The sequence below is a fragment of the Triturus cristatus genome, chromosome 9 (genome assembly GCF_964204655.1).
Source record: "Triturus cristatus chromosome 9, aTriCri1.1, whole genome shotgun sequence".
NCBI classification, from domain to species: Eukaryota; Metazoa; Chordata; class Amphibia; order Caudata; family Salamandridae; genus Triturus; species Triturus cristatus.
Window position 1 is genome coordinate 691,268,726 of NC_140592.1, and position 22,689 is coordinate 691,291,414.

At 38.7% G+C, this 22,689-nt stretch overlaps 1 protein-coding gene across 3 annotated transcripts in view; it reads left to right on the plus strand.

Annotated features, from left to right (window-relative positions):
- LOC146798508 (cytochrome P450 2F2-like) overlaps positions 1-22,689 on the plus strand; it is a 528,068-nt gene that overhangs the window by 191,684 nt on the left and 313,695 nt on the right. For all 3 annotated transcript variants that reach the window (XM_085625796.1, XM_085625797.1, XM_085625795.1), the window contains one exon: positions 4,059-4,219. In XM_085625796.1, coding sequence (XP_085481922.1) covers positions 4,059-4,219 — 161 coding nt within the window. The remainder of the gene's footprint in view (positions 1-4,058; positions 4,220-22,689) is intronic.

Sequence of the window (22,689 nt, forward strand, 5' to 3'; positions counted from 1 at the left end):
GGTTAATCTGCTCCTGTGAGTGCTGGTAATTTTTACTGAGAAGCGTCTTCCACTAAATCCTAGTAGGAGCACAGCACTCAGAGTCCTTTCGTGAAAATAAGTCGAAAGCGCTGAGTGCTGTTTTTGAGGCCCCTTGGACAAGGGTAGCAAGACCGCTGCATATATATTTATATGTACACTGCGGAGGAGACACCTCATGGAATTTATTATATGAGAAAACAGGTTGACCATCTGATGTGCCCTGGGCATCGCATCATTGGTGTCTTGCTTCCAGGTGTGGGAAAATGCCCTTTTTTCCATGTTTGGCCCATTTTGTGATTTATTTTATTGCTAGTTTTTAGACTCTGCATACTAAGGCACTGCTGTCCAGTGCCTAGTGAATGTCCTGTAGTTCTTAAAGCATATAGACTGATACCTAATATGCATAAGTAGGCCTTAGTATATGGTGTAGAAACTATGTCCATATCATGGTAAGATAAAAGCCACCTGCGAACAGAAGTCCTTATTGTGCCATCCACTGGTGTGAAAACGAAAACATGATTTCAGATCCACAAATGTAGGCTGACTGCTGCAGTTTAAACCTGCTGTTCAACCTGTTAAAATAACCCATTTGATAGTTAGAAAGTCTCCCTTTTAAATATTATTAAGTCACTCCTATATAGGCAGTGTATCCCATAAGCAGGGCCACGGAAATGATGCAATCTGCGGCTATTGCTTTTTTCCCATAATTTCGGATTTGCTGCATTAGCCACATAATCCATCATATACAACATAATGCTCAGATTTTAACAAAACAATTGTTTTTAGCTCAACTGGATTAAAAGGTACAAAAAATGCTGGAATGTGTGCTGCAGAAAGCATTTCATAAAGGTAGACTGTTCACCTTTCAGTTGCATATTGAGGTATTTGGGTGCTAAACTAGTACTAATAAGGTGAAGTCTTTGTCCAGACGGTGTTAACATGTGTATAAATAGTAAAATAAAGAACTGCTCACAAAATGATCTCAATTTTTCTGCACAATTTGCATTTTCTTGCCACATAATTTAGTAAACCCTGCCACATAATTTGGGCCTCATTTTTTTAAAGTTTCAAACAAAGAGAGAGGGACCCCTGCACCAAGGGAGAGGGGTGCCAAGCAAGACCATTAGTCAAAAAAAGAAAGATCTCCCTTGCTGTTCTAAGGATATAATCGATTTTAACATAATTAAGTTGGGATCAGCAAAATATCCTGAGGAAGGTGTTGGCTTTAACCTGTGGCCTACCGAAACGCGTCGATGCTCTAACAAAAAGGAAATCGGACAAAATCTATGACAATATGGGTTGTGTCGTATATGTAATGTAATTGTAATTCCATTAGGATCACAGCCGATTAGTCTTTGATTAAGCGATTTTCTTTCTTGAGTAGGAATAATTTCCCTCTTTGTTCCCCTTTTTCCCAATTTCTTTGTTTTTATGAATTGTTCAACTATGTACTGACATTGATTATTACTGTTGGTGCTTTGTTACATTATGTGTCATTTATTCATATGTAAATTCCCAATGATTTTAATTTGCTTACATGTTTGAGAAATTGTTTTTCAATTGTTTTTTAACCGATGTGTACAACTGCTCGCTTTGTGGGGTACCATTGTGACTAATTTTAATAAATTCACTATTTTGTAGCTTGTTTGCTTCGTTGATGCTGATTCTTACCCTGCTATCTGTTTAAAGTTTTGTGTGTTTGAATGATTGTTGGCATATATAGATCCAAGGGAGATCTTTCTTTTTTTGACTAACGGCCTCATTTTTTTAACACTTATTTTTTATTGCTATTTATCAAATATACATGATGATCATTTATCAAGGAGTACATTACGATAGTATTGCTTTTTACACACATTGCGATTACGATGCAGTGACTTCATCCCCCATAACACAGACCCCTATTTAATGTCTGCAGCTCTTACGATTGTGCCTCAGGACTACCCATCAACCATATGAATCAAGTGTGAGATCGATCTAGCCAGGACAGCCCTTGGTCCTACTCACCAGGTATCGGGTCTTACCTACTATCTCATGGGCTTGAGTCAACTGGGGGACTGTGTCACCACTCTGTGATTGCCTGCTAGTCTGGGATTACCGGATATGCCATGTGATAGTAACTAACCAAATCCATAACTTTCAAACTACCGTCTTGTGGTAATTTATGTCTCCTCTTCTGTTGTTGGGAGCTCAGTGAGGTCTGTCTCAGTCGAGAGAGGGGGGCCATCTGAGCCCACCTGTGTCTGCCCGACTCCACATTGTGTAATAACCTGTCACCTGCCTCTGCCTGGTGGCATTCCACCGAGGTATCCCCTCAGCTGTCATCAGTCTAGTCATCCCCCTCCCCTATGTCCTCTCAGTGAGGTGTCTTAGTTACACAATCAGGGCTGGGTCATCGCACCTAACAGTGTCTCAAGGGACACCTGTCTGGGTCTCGGCATCGAGAGCTGCTCCACTGATCCCCCACATCTGACCACAGGTCCGCTATAGGTCTCCTACATGCCCCATGGGTCTCCTCCTCTGTAGGGCTCGAGCCCACAACATCGCATCCCTGATACAGGTCTCCACCTTAGGAGCCGCAACTAACTTTCAAGCCATAGCTATTAGTCTCTTCGGTAATATTAATGCTAAATCAAGGAACCTGTTTCTGACCCTTTTAGGTTTTGATCTAAGTAGGCCCCTAAAAGGCATACCACTATATAATTCTCAACAGTACTATTCAGAGTGGCGTTGAGCTTCGACAGGACATTCCTCCAGTATACCTGCAGCTGGGTGCACTCCCAGTCATATGTCTGAAGTCTGCGTCTAGTGATGTGCACTGGGTCAAGGTCTAGGTTCACCCCACTAGATGGCCCTGATTCTGCACGGAGTTGTGTATGTCCTGTGGGTGTAGTTGAATTGAATGTATTTGAAGAGTGTGTTGTGAGACACCTTCTGTGGGTATGCAAGTATTCTCTTCCTGCCTCTGTGTGCCAATGCATCCTAAGGACATCAAGGGTAATTTCGGCCTCATTTGCTGAATAACTCCATTGGCCCTGCCTTAATGTATTGTGCTGAATATTTAAAAGTAGGACATATAGAAATGTAATAATGGCATGTCCCTACTGTGGTAAGATCCCAAAAGCTATTTTCACAATAAAAGACCCTAACTCTCCTATGAGGAAAACTATAGTGCTGATAAATATATTCATTTTGCTATCTCGTGTTTGAGACAAGCTAGAGAAATGGTTCAGCTACAACTCCTAATGATTACTAAAAAATTAAATTCAGTGGTGAAGTTAGATTATTAATAAATCATTTCGGAAAAGTATTTATTAGAAAGATACCCTTTCCCTTTCTGAATTCCCTGAAGGCTCCAAGCTGCGCCATCAGTGCCATACTTATATGAGGTGAAATTTGCCTTATAATATTGGAAAGAAGATGGACCGCTGCAATAAAGAGCCTTTATAGAGGTTTACAGAGTGGGCAGATTTGAGACCCAGCTCTGGGAAACACATACCACTGCCTTTTAGGGTATAGGTACTTACCAGATATAGAAGTAAGGCTCTGTAAACCTTAACTTGAGCACCATTGTGTGACACAGGTTACACCAAATAGCTTTGTGAAGAGCAAAAGTCCTATTTTGCATTACCCTTCTAGCTATTGTCTTCACCTGAAAATGTTTGTGGTGCTTCTTTCCAAAAGCTGTAACATACAGGTTCCTTATTTTTATATATAAAGTATTGTTGCACTATACAGAGAATGCATAGTATTTTGTGACTGTAGTGCATGCATACATAGAATTTAGTTAGACATAAACCAGATCTAAAGGATTTTCCTTGCTGTTTAAATGTTCAAATGAATGTTTTTCTTGAAAATTAGTAATCAATTAAGTAATATTAGCATTAGGATGGACAAAATAGAGCTAAACCCTATACTTCTAGAAAAAAAGTAGTAATATTCTCTGCACTCTACAACCATTCAATGTTTGTGGTATGATTCCAATTTAAAAAGTATTAGCAATTTCACATTTTTGTGTTTGTCTATCCCATCTCTAGCATCCCACTTTAATCCAGAATTCTTCCTGAGCCGGTCTGTCTGCAATAATATCAGCTCTATTCTCCTTGGGGATCGGTTTGACTATGAAGATGAAGAATTAGTGGCCATGGTCGAATATATCAAAAACATTTTTAAGACTTCAAGCTCCACCTGTGGCACAGTAAGCATAAGAATCAACTATTTATCATTAATCTTCATGATGTAGACTTGATCAGCATTGAGTAACTGCTTCTTTGTACAATGGTTAATATATTCTCACCCTCCCTCCAACAATCAACAAGACAGCTTTTGCTACATGACCAACAACAACTTTCTTCATTTGCACTAAAATATTTACCCTCTCCCAATGTTTATCAACTATTATTCTAACCACTGTCCAACCAAGGTAATGTTAATGAGACGTGACCAAGATAGCTAGCATAAATTCGTGACTGGATTCTTTAACTCCTCATTTAGCCCTATTCTTCATCACAGACCCCCTGTTCATGTAGCCGTTTTGTTCCCTAGGCTTTGGAGAGAACGCTGTGGCAGATGTTGTCTGATAACGCTGCATGGACAAAGACAGAAAGCCAGTAGTAGTACTTGCTGATTGGTGGAAAAACAGAATCCTACTATGGAAGCCAAAGATCATAAAACGTGCATCCCCGGTTCCCTGGTGGGAATCACAAATGGAGTACTGGCTGGTTGGCCTGCCCTGCACACAAGTATCAAAAGTTAAAGATGGTGGGAGATGGGAGGTCTTGTACTGGTGTTTTGTAGAGGAGGTAATTTTCCCGAAATGTGATGGATCAATGACAATAATATCACCAAAATAATTCAACAATCACTAAAAATGTATCAAAACACTTTTAATATACAACAGTCACTTAAAATAAAAATACAACATTTTATGCAAATACTTAAATTAAACAAAAATACATTATATTTACTTTTCACCCTCCAAAAATATATAACAAAAATTATAACAATACAACCCTAAAAAAATTAGCACACACTAGGAACATTTAAACCACAACCCAACTAACTAACTAACTAACTAACTAACTAACTAACTAACTAACTAACTAACTAACTAACTAACTAACTAACTAACTAACTAACTAACTAACTCACTCACTCACTCACTCACTCACTCACTAACTCACTAACTCACTAACTATATATATATATATATATATATATATATATGTGATCAAGGCTCAGGCGAGCCGAAACGCGTTATGGCTACATCTGGAATAAAGACGGAATAATTTTGCACACAGTTTTGGGTTTGTGTCCATCCTTGGGGATTGCCGTTGAACAACGGGCAGCGGAGACGTATTCAAGATATATATATATATATCTATATATATATATATATATATATATTACCTACTGGCGGTCGCCAGTAGGTAGTTATAGTTAGGACCACGTTTCCATAGGAAATCCGCAACATTCTATTTTGAATAACTTTGGCGCCGGTCGACGAATCCTCGCGAATTTTTCAAAATAGGTGGGGCGCTACGCTCCGCTCCTACCCTGAAAGTCTCGGGGGGATTCCTCAAGCGGGGGCTGAGATAAAAGGGGGGTCCCAAAACGCGTTTTTCCTATGCATTTTTCCATAGGACCTTTAGACACAGCTACAGCCCGAACGGCTGAACAGAATTACTTGAAATTTGGCAGAGAGGTAGTCCTCAGGTCAAGGAAGTGCCTTTTGTAGGTTTGGTGTAAATCTGTTCAGTAGATTCTGAGAAAATAGCCTTTAAATCAATATATATATCTGAGCCAGCTTACGGTGCGCTTACGGTGCGCTTACCGTACGCGTACGGTGACGTGCTATCGCGATTCTGATTGGCTCTTAGATCTTAGTAAACATTCGAATCGGTCGAAACCAGGAAGCGGCGGCCGCCATTTTGTGTATTTCACTCAGAAAAAAAAGGGTGATATCTTGAAAAGGGGGCAAGGAAGAGAGTTACAGACCCCCTAACATTTGTAAGGGGGTCAAAGAAGGACAGAAAAGTACAAAGAAAACATTTATTGATTTTAAAAAAAATCACGGGGTACGCGTACGGTAAGCTCACCGTACGCGTACGGTAAAAAAAAAAGAAAAAAAAGAAATGAAATGCAGATTTAAGTGTTTAGATATTAGGGGGCTCTAAAAAGAGACGTTGTGTTTATGAAGTGATTTTTTAATGGTACCTACAAGTAAGTACCGATGCAGAGTCTAAGGTTCAAGAGGAAGTCTCTGTTCCCTTCATCAGTGAAGTGTACTCCATCTCCTCTATAAATGTCTTGCATGTCGTAACGCAAGTTGTTGTGGTAAATGGAACCCATACCATAGTCACGGAGGAAAGCAGAAACAGATTTGTTGACGTGCTTTCTTGCTTTGTCAATCTGAGGACAAAAATGATTGGACCAGTTCCATTTTTGCCTTTGGCATATGTTAGAAAACACAAAGGCAGTTTTAGGGAAAAGTGAAAACAGTTGTGCAAAGGTGTCCTTCATAAGCATTTCCAGACCTACCCCAGTCAAAGTGCCTAAGTCATTGCCACCACAGTGCACTATTATGAGGTCAGGGTGTTGGATTTGCATGAAGGATTTCACCAATGGCATCAATTGGTGCCACTTTAACCCTCTCTGACCAATCCATTTAATGTCTACATTTGGCAAAGCAAGGTCTCTCACCATATCTGTTTTCTCTGCATACTTTTCACTCCAGAAGACATAGCTGTGCCCTACAATCCACACTGTGAACATCTTCAAAGGAGAACTGGATGCACTCAGGAGGTGTAATTCAGTAGAATGGTAAAAAGAAATGAAAGACAGTTTGGAAATGGAGGCATACATATTTTTTTTATAAAAAAAAGAACTGAGGGAGGAGCCAAGATGGCGATCGGGACGGCAGCGTAGGCTCCCGGCTCCGTGAACCTCCACATCCCGCACAGATATCCTGCATGAGATCCTTAGCCTGCGCTATCTGCCCGTGTTGGTGGCTGAGAGCGGCAACCGATCGTGTGATTCTGAAGTTTCTGGCGGCGGTACCGCCGGAGAAATGTCCATTTGAAGTTTGCGGCCTGTGCAACCCTGGAACCGGGACCTCGGGTGGACAACATGGCCGGGCGGCAGTTCAACAACAGCGGCCATTGGTGACTGGGTGGAGTCGGAGTACCGGAGCGGTGCGAATATTGGCCTGAATTTCGCTGTGGTCATTCCTACCGCTGAGCGTAGCGGAACGAGTGCATGCCCGGGGTGGCAATTCCAGGATTCTCCGGTAATTGCCTGAGCCTTCGCCGGTGAGCTGCCCGGACGCTGCCCATAACGCGTCCCGATTTGCGCGGGCTGCTCCCGGATTTTCACGGGCGCTGGTCCGTGGTGGGGATGACTGTTACCTGTGGCCACACACTGGATATATATTTTTGTCTGCCCCCGGAACCCTGTTTCCAGTGACATGGAACTTGATGCGCCTGTGCCTGAGTCCCGGTCCCAATCTGGGATGAACCTACCCGGCGGCCATCTTGCTAGGATGGAGTCTATCATCCTGTACACTGGGTCTCAGCAAGATTGGGAGTGTGTGCCTAAGAGGAGCGTAGCGGAGCGGGCGCCGGGAGCTGGGCTGGGGTACGGTGACCTTCTCGAAGCTCTCGGTGCCCTTCATTCCACCCTGGTTCACGGCACCTCGGTATTGGGGAGAAAGCTTGATAGTGTTGCTTCAGCGTCAGAACAGTTGCGATCTGCCGGTCCCCAGGCACACAGGGACTTGTCACACTTCACACAGGAGGACAGTGTCATGGCCGCCCCTGTGAATAGGGGAAAGCTGGAAACTTCGGACAATGTGCCAACGTGTGATCAGCTGGCTGTGGGTCCGGTCTGTTCCGGAGGTTTTGGATTTGAGCGGGGGGTGGTGGCTTTGTCCCACGCGCAGCCTCCGGCGACCCAGGCAATATTCCAGCAACAGTCGCCTGCTCTGGCTGATTCCGCCTTCCTGGACCTTGTGTGCAGTACAGACCCTGGGGCAGTACTGGGAAAGATGGTCCTCCATAATGTTGACTGTGTTGGTGTTCAGAGACGTCCACCCTACATGTGTGTGTTGCTTCCTGGTCTTTTTTGGACGCTCCTCTTCCTTGTAACATTGGACATGGCACTGGGTCGATGGGTATGCATGGGTGGATTCGCAAAGAGTGGCCAAGGATAAGGCTGATCCTTCAGAGGTTGTCATCTAACAGGCGGGCGGGCACAGGGGTTGCGTGCTCTCACGACGTAACTAATAGTGTAATAGGTGCATAATGCTCCCCATTTTTTCTTTGACATGGTCGATTTTGTGTTTGTTTACTGTTTGCTTTGGGGAGGAACATATTGTGCGGGAGGGAGAAGCCGGGGGCATGTTTTGAAGGCCCTCCTCCAGTTTATTAATACTCTCTTTACTCCCCCATCTGGTGGGGTTTCCTTTCTTACTCCATTTTCTCTGTTTCTTCTATATTTCGGGTCTGGTTCCGGGGCGACAGGCACACTGCTGGGGGGGGGGGGCCGTACTCATCTGCAGAGGTGCAGGGTGGGGGGTTGGGGGAGGGGATTCTTTAGTTTTTTACTTTGTTTCTATGGCCTCCTTTTTCTTCTCTTATTCTTCTTTGTCTTCTTTTCTGGGGTCAGCACGGTAGGTCTCCTTTGCTGCCAATCACTGCTTTTTTATGTGTGCCTCAATTTCCGTGGTGATTTCTGGGTCTTAGGGCAGGGGACTGCAGGCGCAAATGGCCGTGATATTCCTCCACATCCTGAACCTCCTGTTTTAGCGCCATTGCCTGGATAGATTGCTGTTTATTGTCGGCGTTTACTATTCTGCCTGCCATTTTTTGCTGCTGGGAAATTGTTTGGCACCTGATCCTTCTATCCCTTATTATAAAATGAAAACCTTTTGTATCCTGGTCCCTATTTGGGCTGTTCAGTGGCCAAGAGTATGCTAGCATGGAGAATCTGCTCCCCGAGGTGCTGCCTGTGATTAAAATTTGCTTCTGTTACTCTGACTGCTTAGCGGCCGGCCCCGGGGGTTGTAGGCCCATACTTGTCTTTTGTTGAACTGTCAATAAAGGCTTTTACAAAAAAAAAAAAAAAAAAAAAGAACTGATTGGCTGTTTCATACCATTCTAGAATAAAAACTAGGCTGTATGTGTAAATTTATAGAAGCATGTTTTGTATTGGTACAGAAAAATGTGTTACTAAAGAACAGTACTATGGATTTGCTGTTAGGTTTGAAAAGTCAAGCACTCCTGCTCTTTGGAAATGAAACATTGTGTGGCGAACTTCTGACCTAACTCCACACAGCAGTGTTCCATGAGCTGTTGCTATGGTAGCAGGCAGAAGTCAAGTTGGGGGAAGGGTACTAGGCAGAAGTCAAGTTGGGGGAAGGGTACTTTTGGAAAAGGGTTGGTTTTCAACCAATAGAAATGTGTGATTACATTTGAAAAAAAGGGGGAAGCACTGAGATTTGAAATTAACATGTATATGTGTGGAAAAAGAGAGGGAAAGTTTGCCATTATCTGGTTCTGCTGAGAGGAGAGAGGTGAACAGAACAGAGATCCTGGCTCTGATAATCTGCTGTTTGAGTGCTACATTTTTTTCACAACTAACTAATTTAAAAGGTGAGTTTAGAGTTTGAGAGGGGATGTATATGGTAAATTAAGAAATGAATAATAGAATTGGAATTCCTTTTGTTGAAGTTGTGTTTATTATTTTCTGTTTTGGGAGAAATTTAAATGTGAGGAACATGTAAAATAATATGGACTATGTTTTCACGATAAATTAAGGTGTACTGGTAAAAATAAGGAATACTTTAAGGGTTTGAGGTTGCACTCAGTAATGCAAATACATACAGCATCAGTAAGGCTGGTTGCCCTTGCTGGAGTGTAGTCAGTCACCCAGGTTACACATGTTGCTGGTCTGAAAAAGCAGTTTGGACATGTGCTGTTTTCAGAATCTGAAAAGTGGATTCAAAATGTGTCAGTCTGTAAAAGTGTTTATCACTTGCCAAAAAAAAGAGTAGTAAGTGTGCTTTCAAATTGGCAAAGAAATTTCGTTTTGTGACTAATATGAAAACATGACTCTGTGTGCAAATAGGAATTACAGGCAGAGATTTATTGCGTATTGCTCTGGTGATTTTACAGTTGCATTAGTAGGAAAGGGGGAGCTATTTTTTTGTATGCAGAAGCAGACTCTTAGCACACAGCCAGCTGCTTATCCTGTGGAATCATGCATAGTATTCACAACCGAGTGGGGTTTGAGGTTTCAGTCAGTAATGCAAATACATACAGCATCAGTAAGGCTGGTTGCCCTTGCTGGAGTGTAGTCAGTCACCCAGGTTACACATGGTGCTGGTCTGAAAAAGCAGTTTGGACATGTGCTGTTTTCAGAATCTGAAAAGTGGATTCAAAATGTGTCAGTCTGTAAAAGTGTTTATCACTTGCCATAAAAAAGAGTAGTAAGTGTGCTTTCAAATTGGCAAAGAAATTTCGTTTTGTGACTAATGTGAAAACATGACTCTGTGTGCAAATAGGAATTACAGGCAGAGATTTATTGCGTATTGCTCTGGTGATTTTACAGTTGCATTAGTAGGAAAGGGGGAGCCATTTTTTTGTATGCAGAAGCAGACTCTTAGCACACAGCCAGCTGCTTATCCTGTGGAATCATGCATAGTATTCACAACTGAGTGGGGTTTGAGGTTTCAGTCAGTAATGCAAATACATTCAGCATCACTAAGGCTGGTTGCCCTTGCTGGAGTGTAGTCAGTCACCCAGGTTACACATGGTGCTGGTCTGAAAAAGCAGTTTGGACATGTGCTTTTTTAAGAATCTGAAAAGTGGATTCAAAATGTGTCAGTCTGTAAAAGTGTTTATCACTTGCCAAAAAAAAGAGTAGTAAGTGTGCTTTCAAATTGGCAAAGAAATTTCGTTTTGAGACTAATGTGAAAACATGACTGTGTGTAAATAGGAATTACAGGCATAGATTTATTGCGTATTGCTCTGGAGATTTTACATTTGCATTAGATGGAAAGGGGGAGCCATTTTTTTGTGCAGAAGCAGACTCTTAGCACACACCCAGTTGCTTATCCTGTGGAATCATGCACAGTATTCACAACCGAGTGGGGTTTGAGGTTTCAGTCAGTAATGCAAATACATTCAGCATCACTAAGGCTGGTTGCCCTTGCTGGAGTGTAGTCAGTCACCCAGGTTACACATGGTGCTGGTCTGAAAAAGCAGTTTGGACATGTGCTTTTTTAAGAATCTGAAAAGTGGATTCAAAATGTGTCAGTCTATAAAAGTGTTTATCACTTGCCAAAAAAAAGAGTAGTAAGTGTGCTTTCAAATTGGCAAAGAAATTTCGTGTTGTGACTAATATGAAAACATGACTCTGTGTGCAAATAGGAATTACAGGCAGAGATTTATTGCGTATTGCTCTGGTGATTTTACATTTGCATTAGATGGAAAGGGGGAGCCATTTTTTTGTGCAGAAGCAGACTCTTAGCACACACCCAGCTGCTTATCCTGTGGAATCATGCACAGTATTCACAACCGAGTGGGGTTTGAGGTTTCAGTCAGTAATGCAAATACATTCAGCATCACTAAGGCTGGTTGCCCTTGCTGGAGTGTAGTCAGTCACCCAGGTTACACATGGTGCTGGTCTGAAAAAGCAGTTTGGACATGTGCTTTTTTAAGAATCTGAAAAGTGGATTCAAAATGTGTCAGTCTGTAAAAGTGTTTATCACTTGCCAAAAAAAAGAGTAGTAAGTGTGCTTTCAAATTGGCAAAGAAATTTCGTTTTGTGACTAATATGAAAACATGACTCTGTGTGCAAATAGGAATTACAGGCAGAGATTTATTGCGTATTGCTCTGGTGATTTTACATTTGCATTAGATGGAAAGGGGGACCTATTTTTTTTGTGCAGAAGCAAACTCTTAGCACACACCAGCTGTTTATCCTGTGGAAACATGCACAGTATTCACAACCGAGTGGGGTTTGAGGTTTTAATCAATAATGCAAATACATTCAGCATCACTTATGCTGGTTGCCCTTGCTGGAGTGTAGTCAGTCACCCAGGTTACACATGTTGCTGGTCTGAAAAAGCTGTTTGGACATGTGCTGTTTTCAGAATCTGAAAAGTGGATTCAAAATGTGTCAGACTGTAAAAGTACTTATCACTTGCCAAAAAAGTAGTAGAAAGTATGCTTTGCAATTGGCAAACAAATTTCGTTTTCTGCCTAATTTCAAAGCATGACTCTGTGTGCACACAGGAATTGTTTTTAGATATTTAATTTGTGAAGGTGTTATTATGATTTTCATTTATAGGAAAGGGGTTTATAGTATTTTAAGATTTCAAAAGATCATAAAAAATGTAGTAATATATTTAAATAAAATAATGGAATTTTTTTTTAGTTTTTTTCAGGTATTGCTGAAGAGCAGTGAACAAAATTTAAGATGCCTACAAAATCCAGACTAAAGAAAGACCACAAAAAAAACCTATATTTGAAGACAACTGGAGGACCTAAGTTAGTTGGAGATGCTCATGTTGGGAAAAAGAAAAAATCTTCTGGTAAGCAGACAAAAGATTTTTTAAAGAACATATTCAAAAAAAGGAAAAATGTACACAATGTCTGTACTGGAAAGAATGTTTTCAATAGAAAAAAACAGGAAAAAATTGAGAATTTAGTTAATGCAAATATACCTTCTGCAACAATAAAGATTAACTTAAACAGAAAAACAGCGTTTAAAGAGATACGTAGAAAAATGTTTCAGAGAAGAGTTATGTCCAATTTGATAAAGGATGTGAAGAAATATAAGCAAAAGGCAAAATATTACAAGAGAAAAAAAGAAATTGAAGCCATTGCAGCAAAGGCATTAGAATTAAAAAGGAAACTATTCATTTTAATTTTGAATAGGATGCGTACATTAGATAAAATGGTTAATGTACTGAAATCACAAAACAAAAGGAAAAGAGTAGTGAACAGAACAAACTTTTGTAAAGTGTTTTTAGGAAAATGGATGCATAGTTCAAGTAGTGAACCTTTTTTTAATGAAGAGAGCTATTTTCAAAGTAATAGTTTGCTGCATGCAGTTGACACCAGAGGTCGTGCTTATGAAGTGAAAAATGGTTGCATAATGGAGAAGGAGATAATGGTTCCAAGAGATGAGGTACAAGTGATGGCGGATGAGGCTATGGGGAGACGTCCTAAAGCCCCAGTGTACACTTGGAATTGTAGTAGTATTTGCACTGTGCGTCAGGAATCTATTGATAAATTTCATGAGTTTCTAAGAGAATATAGTAAAAAAAGTGTAAAACAGAAGATTAAGGTGCTTCAAAGTCTAGATCCATGCAGAGTGAGAGAGAATACTGGTTTGCAGGGTCATTCTCTGGCTTGTCTATCTAGAAAAGTGTGTAATAGTGTTTTCCATCATTTTAGGATGCTGGCTGTTCATCATACTGAAATGAGAAAGTTTGTGAGACGGTTGTATTTTGCTAAAAGTCCAGCAATAAAGTTAGATGAATTGAATAGGGGTCTGTTCCGTGGATCGGTATCAGATGTAGAGAAGGTTGTTGATGAAATTCAGTTTTGTTACTTTGGTCCTGAACAAGACAGTGCAGAAAAGGACACAGTAAATGAGGAAGAAGTGGAAGAGAATGTAGAACCCTCTGTAAGTAAGACATTTAATGATCACATAACAAAATTTGCAATAATCTCTAATGAAAGACCAAATATTACTTGTATTTGTTGCCGCAGAACTCATTATAGAAAACAAACCAGGAATGTTGATCTCTACAGAAAAAGTGAAAATGAAGATAATTATAAGTGGAAGGATTTTGCCACATATATATTTCTTGAAAATTGTTTTGAATTGGGTGAAGATCAGCGTATTTGTAAATACTGTTACAACAAGTTAGAGGAAAATAGAATGCCGACCAGAGCTGTACATAATAATTTAGAATTGGATGCTATTCCTGCTGAACTTTCTGAATTAAATACATATGAGTCTATACTTATTCAATGTGTTCATCCGTTCCAGACCATAGTACGTATGGAGCCCAAAACTGGTAAATTACCTCCTTCAGATTTACTGAGAGGTTTAAAAGGTAGAGTGGTGTATTTGCCCTTGGATTTGAAAAAAAATATGGAAACTATTGAAGCGGATACTTTGGAAACTGAACCATTAGTTATTCTGGTTAATGGTGTACCTACAAAGAATAAGAAGATTTGGCAGGAGCTGGTAGATGTACGTAAAGTACAAAGAGCAAATTTGTATTTGAAAAGGAATAACAAATGGTATGAAACAATTAATATAGATGAAGATGAAGAAGATTTACAAGAAGACACAGAAACACCAACTGGACAAATTGAAAAAGTGGACAAGTCAAAGGAAGAAGAAATTTATGAACATTTTAGCATACATCCTCTTCATTCAAAAGAAGTTATGGGAGACAATATTGATCTGTTTCAGATGAAGAAAGCAAAAGGAACTCCCGTGAGTGTATGGGAGGAGAGCTTGGAAGCTCAATGTTTTCCCCAGCTGTTTCCTAAAGGAAAAGGAGGACGATACGATGAACGTCCAGAACAAATTCCAGCTTCTGAGTATCGGACTACAAGACTATATGCTGAAGATCCCAGATTTCGACAAAGTATTCCTTATTTGTTCCATCTTTTATTTGAAAGCGACTTGTCTGCACTATCTTATGCAGTAAATCACATTTTAAAAAGTGGAGTACATTTACAAAATGTGTCTGCTAAGGATTTTATGGAGAAAGTGCAGCACCGAGATGATCATTTGGAAACACAACTGATCAATCTGATGGCTTGTCAGCGTGGGACAAATGAATATTGGTACCGACGCCATGGTGAATTAAAATGCATGTTACGAAATTTAGGAACACCAACATGGTTCCTTACCCTAAACTGTGCTGAGTACGCTTGGGATGATTTACTGGATTTTCTACGAGAGGCAAATTCAAACATTAAAAACATCGAATACAAGACAGCAGGAGAACTGTGCTCATTGGATCCGGTTAATGTTTGCAGATATTTCAATCATAGATTTGAGGCTATAATGTCCTTCATCTGCAATAAAAAAAATCCACCTCTAGGAGAAGTAGTGGATTTCTTTTGGAGAAAAGAGTACCAGGCAAGAGGTGCTCCTCATATTCATATGCTGTTGTGGATCAAGGATGCCCCAAAGTTTGGAACAGATGCTGATGAAGCAGTGTTATCTTACATTGAAGAATATGCAACATGTGCTATACCAAAAAGCACAGAAGAGAAAAAGTTAAAGGAGCAAGTTTTACGTTTCCAAAGTCATCGGTGTGGAAAATACTGTCGACGGAAATACAAGAGCAAAGATAAATACTACACTAAATGTCGATTTGAATTTCCTAGACCTGTTCTTTCAAATGGAAGAGTAAACAGTTTTATGTCATCTGTGAGACATACTATCACAAGAAAATCACCTAAGAATACCTACAACATAAAAAGAAAAGAAGAATCAAAAAATATAAATGACTACAACCCAGTCATTTTATCCATGTGGAATGCTAACATGGATATACAGTATGTAGCTGACAATTCCATTGCTGTTGCTCGATATGTAACGTCTTACATTACTAAATCTGAAAAAACTGAATTGAAAGAAATGTGGGAAGAGATTTCTCACGAGAAGACTGTCAGTAAGAAGCTGTACAGTTTCAGTTTAAAGATGTTATCGCATCGAGAAATTGGATCCTACGAATGTTCAGATAGGTTATCTTCTGCAAGTCTCTACTCGAAATCAAGAAGAATAATTTGGGCAAGTTTAGGCCTTGCAGCAATGAGAAATCGGGTACTGAAATCTGTTGGAGAAATTGAATATTTGGCCGAGAATGACCCAGAAAGTACAGATATTTTGAAATCAAACATGTTGGACACATATTATCCCAAGAGAAGTCAACATCTGGAGAACATGTGTCTCTATGAAGTGCTGCAGAACTACATTTATTCACGGAAAGCCGCAGAAGACATCAAAAATGGAAAATATAAAGTCATTGGTGAGGAAGGATGTTTGGTGAAGCAAACAAAAGGAAGTTTGATAAATCACCGGAAGCTGAGTTGCGACACTACTGACAAAAAGGAATTTTACTACTTGGCTCTTTTGCAGCTGTTTAAACCATGGCATTCAGAGGATGAACTACTGGGAGAATTTCAAAGCTATGAAGATTCATTTAATGCTTGCAAAGACAGCATACAATGCAGTACATTCACAACTTATCTGCAAATGTTAAATGAAGAAATTGAACAGGAAACTACAATTGCAGCAGAAGTAGCTAGAGACAGTTCTCAGGACAGCCAAAGTTCAGGAACACTCAGTCAAGATCCCCTAGGACAACCAATCATTGAAAATGAAGCATCAATAGCCATGAATGAAGTGGAAACGGCTATGAATCAAGCTCAAGAAGAATTTATAGACTTACAAAATTTGGAAAGACAACTGAACGAAGAGCAGCAACAAATTTATGAAGAGATCAGAAACAAAATTGATCACGGATTTCTACATGAAAAAAAAGAGTGCTCATGCACATCATTTCATCCAATCAGGATGTATGTAAGCCGACAAGCTGGAACTGGAAAAAGTTTCCTAATAACAGTCATCAGAAGCTACCTACAGCAAAAAACGGATTCTACTTTGTCTTGTGTGGTTAGTGCTCCAACTGGGTTAGCAGCATATAACATAAAAGGAATCACCTTACATCGTTTGCTAATGTTACCAGTGGAGCATGAGAACAAAATACAATACAACAAGCTAACTGGAGAAGCATGCTTGGAAGTTTCAAGAGTATTGAAGAAGATGCAAGTTCTCATTATTGATGAGGTGAGCATGGTATCAAACTTAATGCTTGCCTTTGTGCATTTAAGAATGCAGCAAATTCTAAGGACAGACTATGACGTGTTATTTGGTGGAAAACATGTCATAGTTTTTGGGGATCTTCTACAACTTACTCCAGTTAAAGGACAACCAGTGTTTAATACTGTGACACATGAAGACACAAAGAAGTCATTGGGAAGCATCGGTAATGCAAATATTTGGTCCTTCTTTGAGTACAAGGAACTTACTACTAATATGAGGCAAGCAAACGATGAAGAATATGGAAGTATTCTGAAAGATATCAGGATTGGACTACTCACAGAAGTTGGCAAAAAAGCATTACAGAGTCGGCTGCTACATAATTTATTTCCAAAGGAAGAAATAGTTGCAGAGAAGATATACAAGAACATTGCAGAAAAGAAAAGTGTCATCTGCTTAATGCCAACTCTACGTGAATGCTCAATATTCAATGAGGAGCTTTTAAAATTGGAAAAGGAAGATATCAGGAAATTGGAAGCAGTGGACAAAATTGAGGATGGAAGAATTACTATCACATTAACAGGCAAACTGAAAAATAAATTGGATTCACTAGAGAAGAACATTTCCAAAACAGCTGGATTAGAAAAAAATCTATATGTTTGCATGAACTGTAGAGTATTTTTAAGGAGAAATTTGGATGTTGAAAAAGGTTTAGTTAATGGAGCTATGGGAAGAGTTGTGGGTTTTATTAATTATCAGAAAAAAGATGGAATTGAATGTTTAAAAATAAAATTTGATCAGATAGAAGAAGTTAAAGATATTTGTCGTTGTTCAGTTCGTTTCATGCTTGTGAAAGACTTATATGTACGTAGAAAGCAGTTTCCGTTTTCTCTAGCATATGCTGTAACTATTCACAAGTCTCAAGGATTGACTGTAGATTGTGCTTTTGTGAACATTGGTTCAACTGTGTTCAAAGAAGGTATGGCTTATGTAGCTTTGTCACGAGTGAAAACATTATCTGGTTTATTCATGATAGACTTTGATGACTCAAAAGTTAGTGCTGATACAAATTGTGTAAAGGAGTATAATAGATTAAGAAGAACCTATGCTCCTCATTTAGGTCAGTATCCTGTGTTGGAGAAACGTGTAGTTTCTCGTAAAAGGAGAAATGAGAATATCTGTAATGAAGATGTAGAGAGGAGGAAAAAAAGAGGAGTGATGTAATTGCAAGCAAAAAGAAAAAGGAAAATGAAGAAGAGGTTGTAGGATGTCATTTTGAAAATAGCTCTGGTGTCAACTGCTACGCTAATGTAGTGCTGAATGTTGCATTTTATCTGGAAAGTGTGCAAGAGCAGATAATAGTAAATCAGGGAAAAAGATTCTGTTCTGAGTTGAGTCTCCTTTTTCAAAAGCTGAGTAATGATAAAACTCAAATAGAAAGTGCTACTGAAATTAGAAAACTTTTAGATGTATGTTCAGGACGAACACAGTTTTCGAAAAATGTACAGCAAGACGCACAGGAATTCTTGATGTTTTTTCTTCAGGTACTGGAAGAAGAAGGGGTTCCCATTGAAAATTTGTTTGGTCTCTCTTATAAATGGGAACATAGTTGTGAAAACTGTTACAATATATGTGGCTCTAATGTTGAATCTGAAAGGTTTATTTATTTAACATTGCCAGAAAGTAAAACAGTCACTTTTGCAAAATTAGTTAAAGATGCTAATCATAGCATGGAATGCGGTGAGTGTAAATCTGAAATGTTTTCAACGTTGATTTTAAAGGAATACGGACAGTATATAATTTTAATGATGCAACGATGTAAAGCTGATGGTTCAAAATTAGATACTTTAATAAAGAAGTTTACAGGACAGCAATTATCAATTTCTGGAAAAACTTTTGTAACAGTTGCAATTATTTTCCATGAAGGACCTACTGTTACTTCTGGACATTACACAGTTTATCTTAAATGTGAAAAGGGCTGGACACTGTGTAATGATTCAAAATTGATTTTCAAGCAACGTTTGCCTTTTGATTTAGCAAATTCCTATCTAATCTTCCTGAAACCAAAATTTTAGAAAGACTTGGCAAGATCTGTACAAAACAATTTTACCATTTTATTGGATTACCATTGGAATTTTCAAAAAAAATGATTTTACAAATTATCATTTGGCCTAATGGAAAGGTAACCAATTGTAATGTGGACTTTTTAAATTTTTAATGAAACTTTGGAAAACCAAAAATTTAGACAAAATCGGTAACATCTGCACAATTTAAATTTTGGAATGTTATTGGATTGCCATTGGAAATTTATTCAAAAAAGATTTTTAAAATTACTATTTGGCCATGAGGAAAGGTAAACAATTGTATTGTGGACTTATTTAATTATTATTTAATCTTTCGGAAACCAAAATGTTACAGAGAATCGGTGAGATCTGTACAATTTAAATTTTGGAATTTTATTGGATTAACATTGGAAATTTAATCAAAAAACAATTTTAAAATTACTATTTGGCCTAAAGGAAAAGGAACCAGATGTATTGTGGAGTTATTTGAGACATAATATTTTTGTGATTATACTTTTGAAACAAAATTGTCAGACGGTATTTTAAAGAAATAAGTATTGATATTAGATGATATTTTTTAAGAATATTATGCATTTCTATAATGTTATGTTTAAGCAAAAAGAGATTCTGGGCTTTTTTAAAACAATCTTTGAGATTGGTTTTTTTTTTTTGCCCGCTGTTAAATGATGAATGCAATTGCTTTCACAATTTATAGTGAAATGCAATATATTCTGAAAACAGCAAAAAAAAGGCAAACATTTTTTGGGAAAATATGTAAATATGTGTACTGTATTATAAAATGTTTTATTAAATATTAATACTTTTTCTTTTTTTTCAGATTGAGATAGAACATTTTCGAAAACTTGAACCATTTTTAAAGCAATTAAAATTAAATTTAAATTAATAAATAATTTTTGGAGTGGGTATGGTAAGTCAAAAATTTCATAGTCCCTTTTTTCCACTTCTCCACAATCACATTTTCAGTTTTTCATTGTAGTCTCTCAAGGACCTTGTAATGTGATAATTGATTTTTAGTGTTTTTAAAAAAAAAAAAAAAATTATGCGTACCGTACGCGTACGGTAAAAAAAAAAATAAAAAAACGTTTAAAAAAATATATAAAAAAAAGGTGAAAGGAAAGGTTGGCTCTTAAAAGAGCCGTTGTGTTCATGCAGGGACAGAGGAAAGAAAGAGTGGGAATATTAGTCGTTACGACAAATGTGTTGATCTATTAAATTGTTCACTAGGGCAAAACTGGTCTCCCTATGACAAATTAGATCATGACAAGTGGCGCACCGAACTAAAACCCTCGAAAACCGATGGTTGATTTCCAGAGGACGAGAAAAAGGAGATGCTCCCCCCACAGATGAAGGGCTCAGCTGACCTGCCAAAGATGGACTCGGCCCTGCAGATGATGGACCAGGCTGAGCTGCTGTGGATGTGCTTGGTTGACATACTGAAGGGTTACCTTCAGTATGTCGAGCAAATGTCCTACCGTGTACATCTTGAAGGTGTCTCAACATGGTGTGATTCCCGAAGGAATACTTCTTGTTGGGATTCCCTCTTGAAAGTACACGGCCACAAAGCTTACAAGTCACTAAGGGTGCATTTACCTTTTTCTTGCCCTCTGGAAAAGAAAAATACTCCCATATGAAAGAGCTCTTTTGTTTCCTCCTTCTCTGCCTCAAGGTAGTGCTGCTAGCCTCACTCTCAGAAGAGTTCTGCTGTTCTGCCATCGTATCACAAAGACAACTCAGCTCCTTCTCCTAAGGGATCACAAGCAGAAATGAGGGGAATGGGTGTGGTGTAGGAGAGTTCTAGAACTGAAAGTAGTTTCAACCAATCAAAAGTTGTGTTTCATGATCACATGAGCCACCGTGCGCGTACGTTACGCTTACGGAGCGCTTACGGAGCGCTTACGGTAAAAGTACGCATGCGCGTAAAAAAGACACGCGCACGCGCGCATGCGCAAAACAGGCACGCCCTTCACTTCCGCGTAACATGCGCGTGCAGCGTACGCGTTACGCGCCACGTGCGCGTGACGCGCGTCTACGCAAATTGCGTAACTGAACGCAAACAGCGTAGACATCTAACGTACTAAAAGCAAGACGTGCGCTTACCGTACGCGCACGTTAAAAAAATACTAAAAAAAAAAAAAGGGAAAAAAAGATTCACTATGTTATACTACTATATCTTACCGGTTTAGTTTAAAAAAAAGGTAAAAATAAAAAATATATTGTAGATTTTTTAAAATTTAACCATAGTCTTTAAAAAAGGATAGAAAATTAAAATAAAAATATTTTAAAAAAATTGAAAATAAAAAAATAAAAAAAATAAAAATAAAATTAGCATTTAAAAAACCTTGCAAATTCACTGAAAAAACCATGGGTTTCACACACGTTATAGTTAGGAATTAGCATTTAAAAAACCTTGCAAATTCACTGAAAAAACCATGGGTTTCACACACGTTATAGTTAGGAATTAGCATTTAAAAAACCTTAGAAATTCAATGAAAAAACCAAAGGTTTCACACATGTTATAGTTAGCTGGACATTTCACTCGTAAAAAAACAATGAAATTCCCCCGTTATAGTTAGTTCAGCTAACTATAACTCGCGCGCCCGCAATGCACTACTGATGACGTCACATATTACATCACTCATGACATGGTCACTGACATCACTCATGACATCACTGATGACATCTCAAATGACATCACTGATGACTTCACTGATGACATCATCCTTGTGATAGAGTGGCAGACCTCCTCTTCCCCTAATATAACCTTTGATACACACATTCAAAAATAGAAACTAAAATTTTCAAAACAATGGACATACCAATATCAGTTACAACAACCTATTCAGTAATTCTAAGAACCACATACACATCCACTCATTCACCAACAGTCCTATAAGTCACTCATACATGCACTCACTCATCATTTGTACTCATACACCTATACATCCTGTTACACAATGCCACTCATCCATAGAGTTACTTACACATACTCACTCATGCTAATAAAGAAACAAACATACATTTATTAGCTTATACAGTTATACACACACCACCACACTTACTTCTACGGAAACTTACACATACTTAGTCTTATAAACAATCACTTATAGAAACACATACTTATTCATACAGGAACTCTTTCAAAATCTCACTCTCACATATACTCACTTATATACACCAATAGTCACATATACTAGTTTAATAGATATATAGTTACTCATAAAGACACTATTGAGACAGTCATTCACTCACTAACACACCCATACACACACTCATCCACCCATACAGTCCTGCACACATGCTGTCTTCAACACATACAAACAGTGAGTCACTCATTCATGCACCTATGCACTACATAATACCCCCCACCGAACCATACAGACACTCAGACTGATACTCAAAAAAACAACTAATAACCTATATAGACACCCATGAAGCTACTCACCAACCCATGCAGCCACTTATACACAAAGTGAGAGACTGATACAGATATTTTCATATTTAAACATTACTCAGTAAGCCATGTATTCACTATGATACACTTAATCAGTCAGTTACACAAAAAATTTTTCAAAAACAAAGCATCCATTTAGACACTTATATACCCATTTATTCTTCCATTGACCTTGAGATATACATATATAAAACATGTAATTTTCAGAAAAACACACATTCACTGGATGATGTCATCAGTGATGTCATCAGTGATGTCATTTGAGATGTC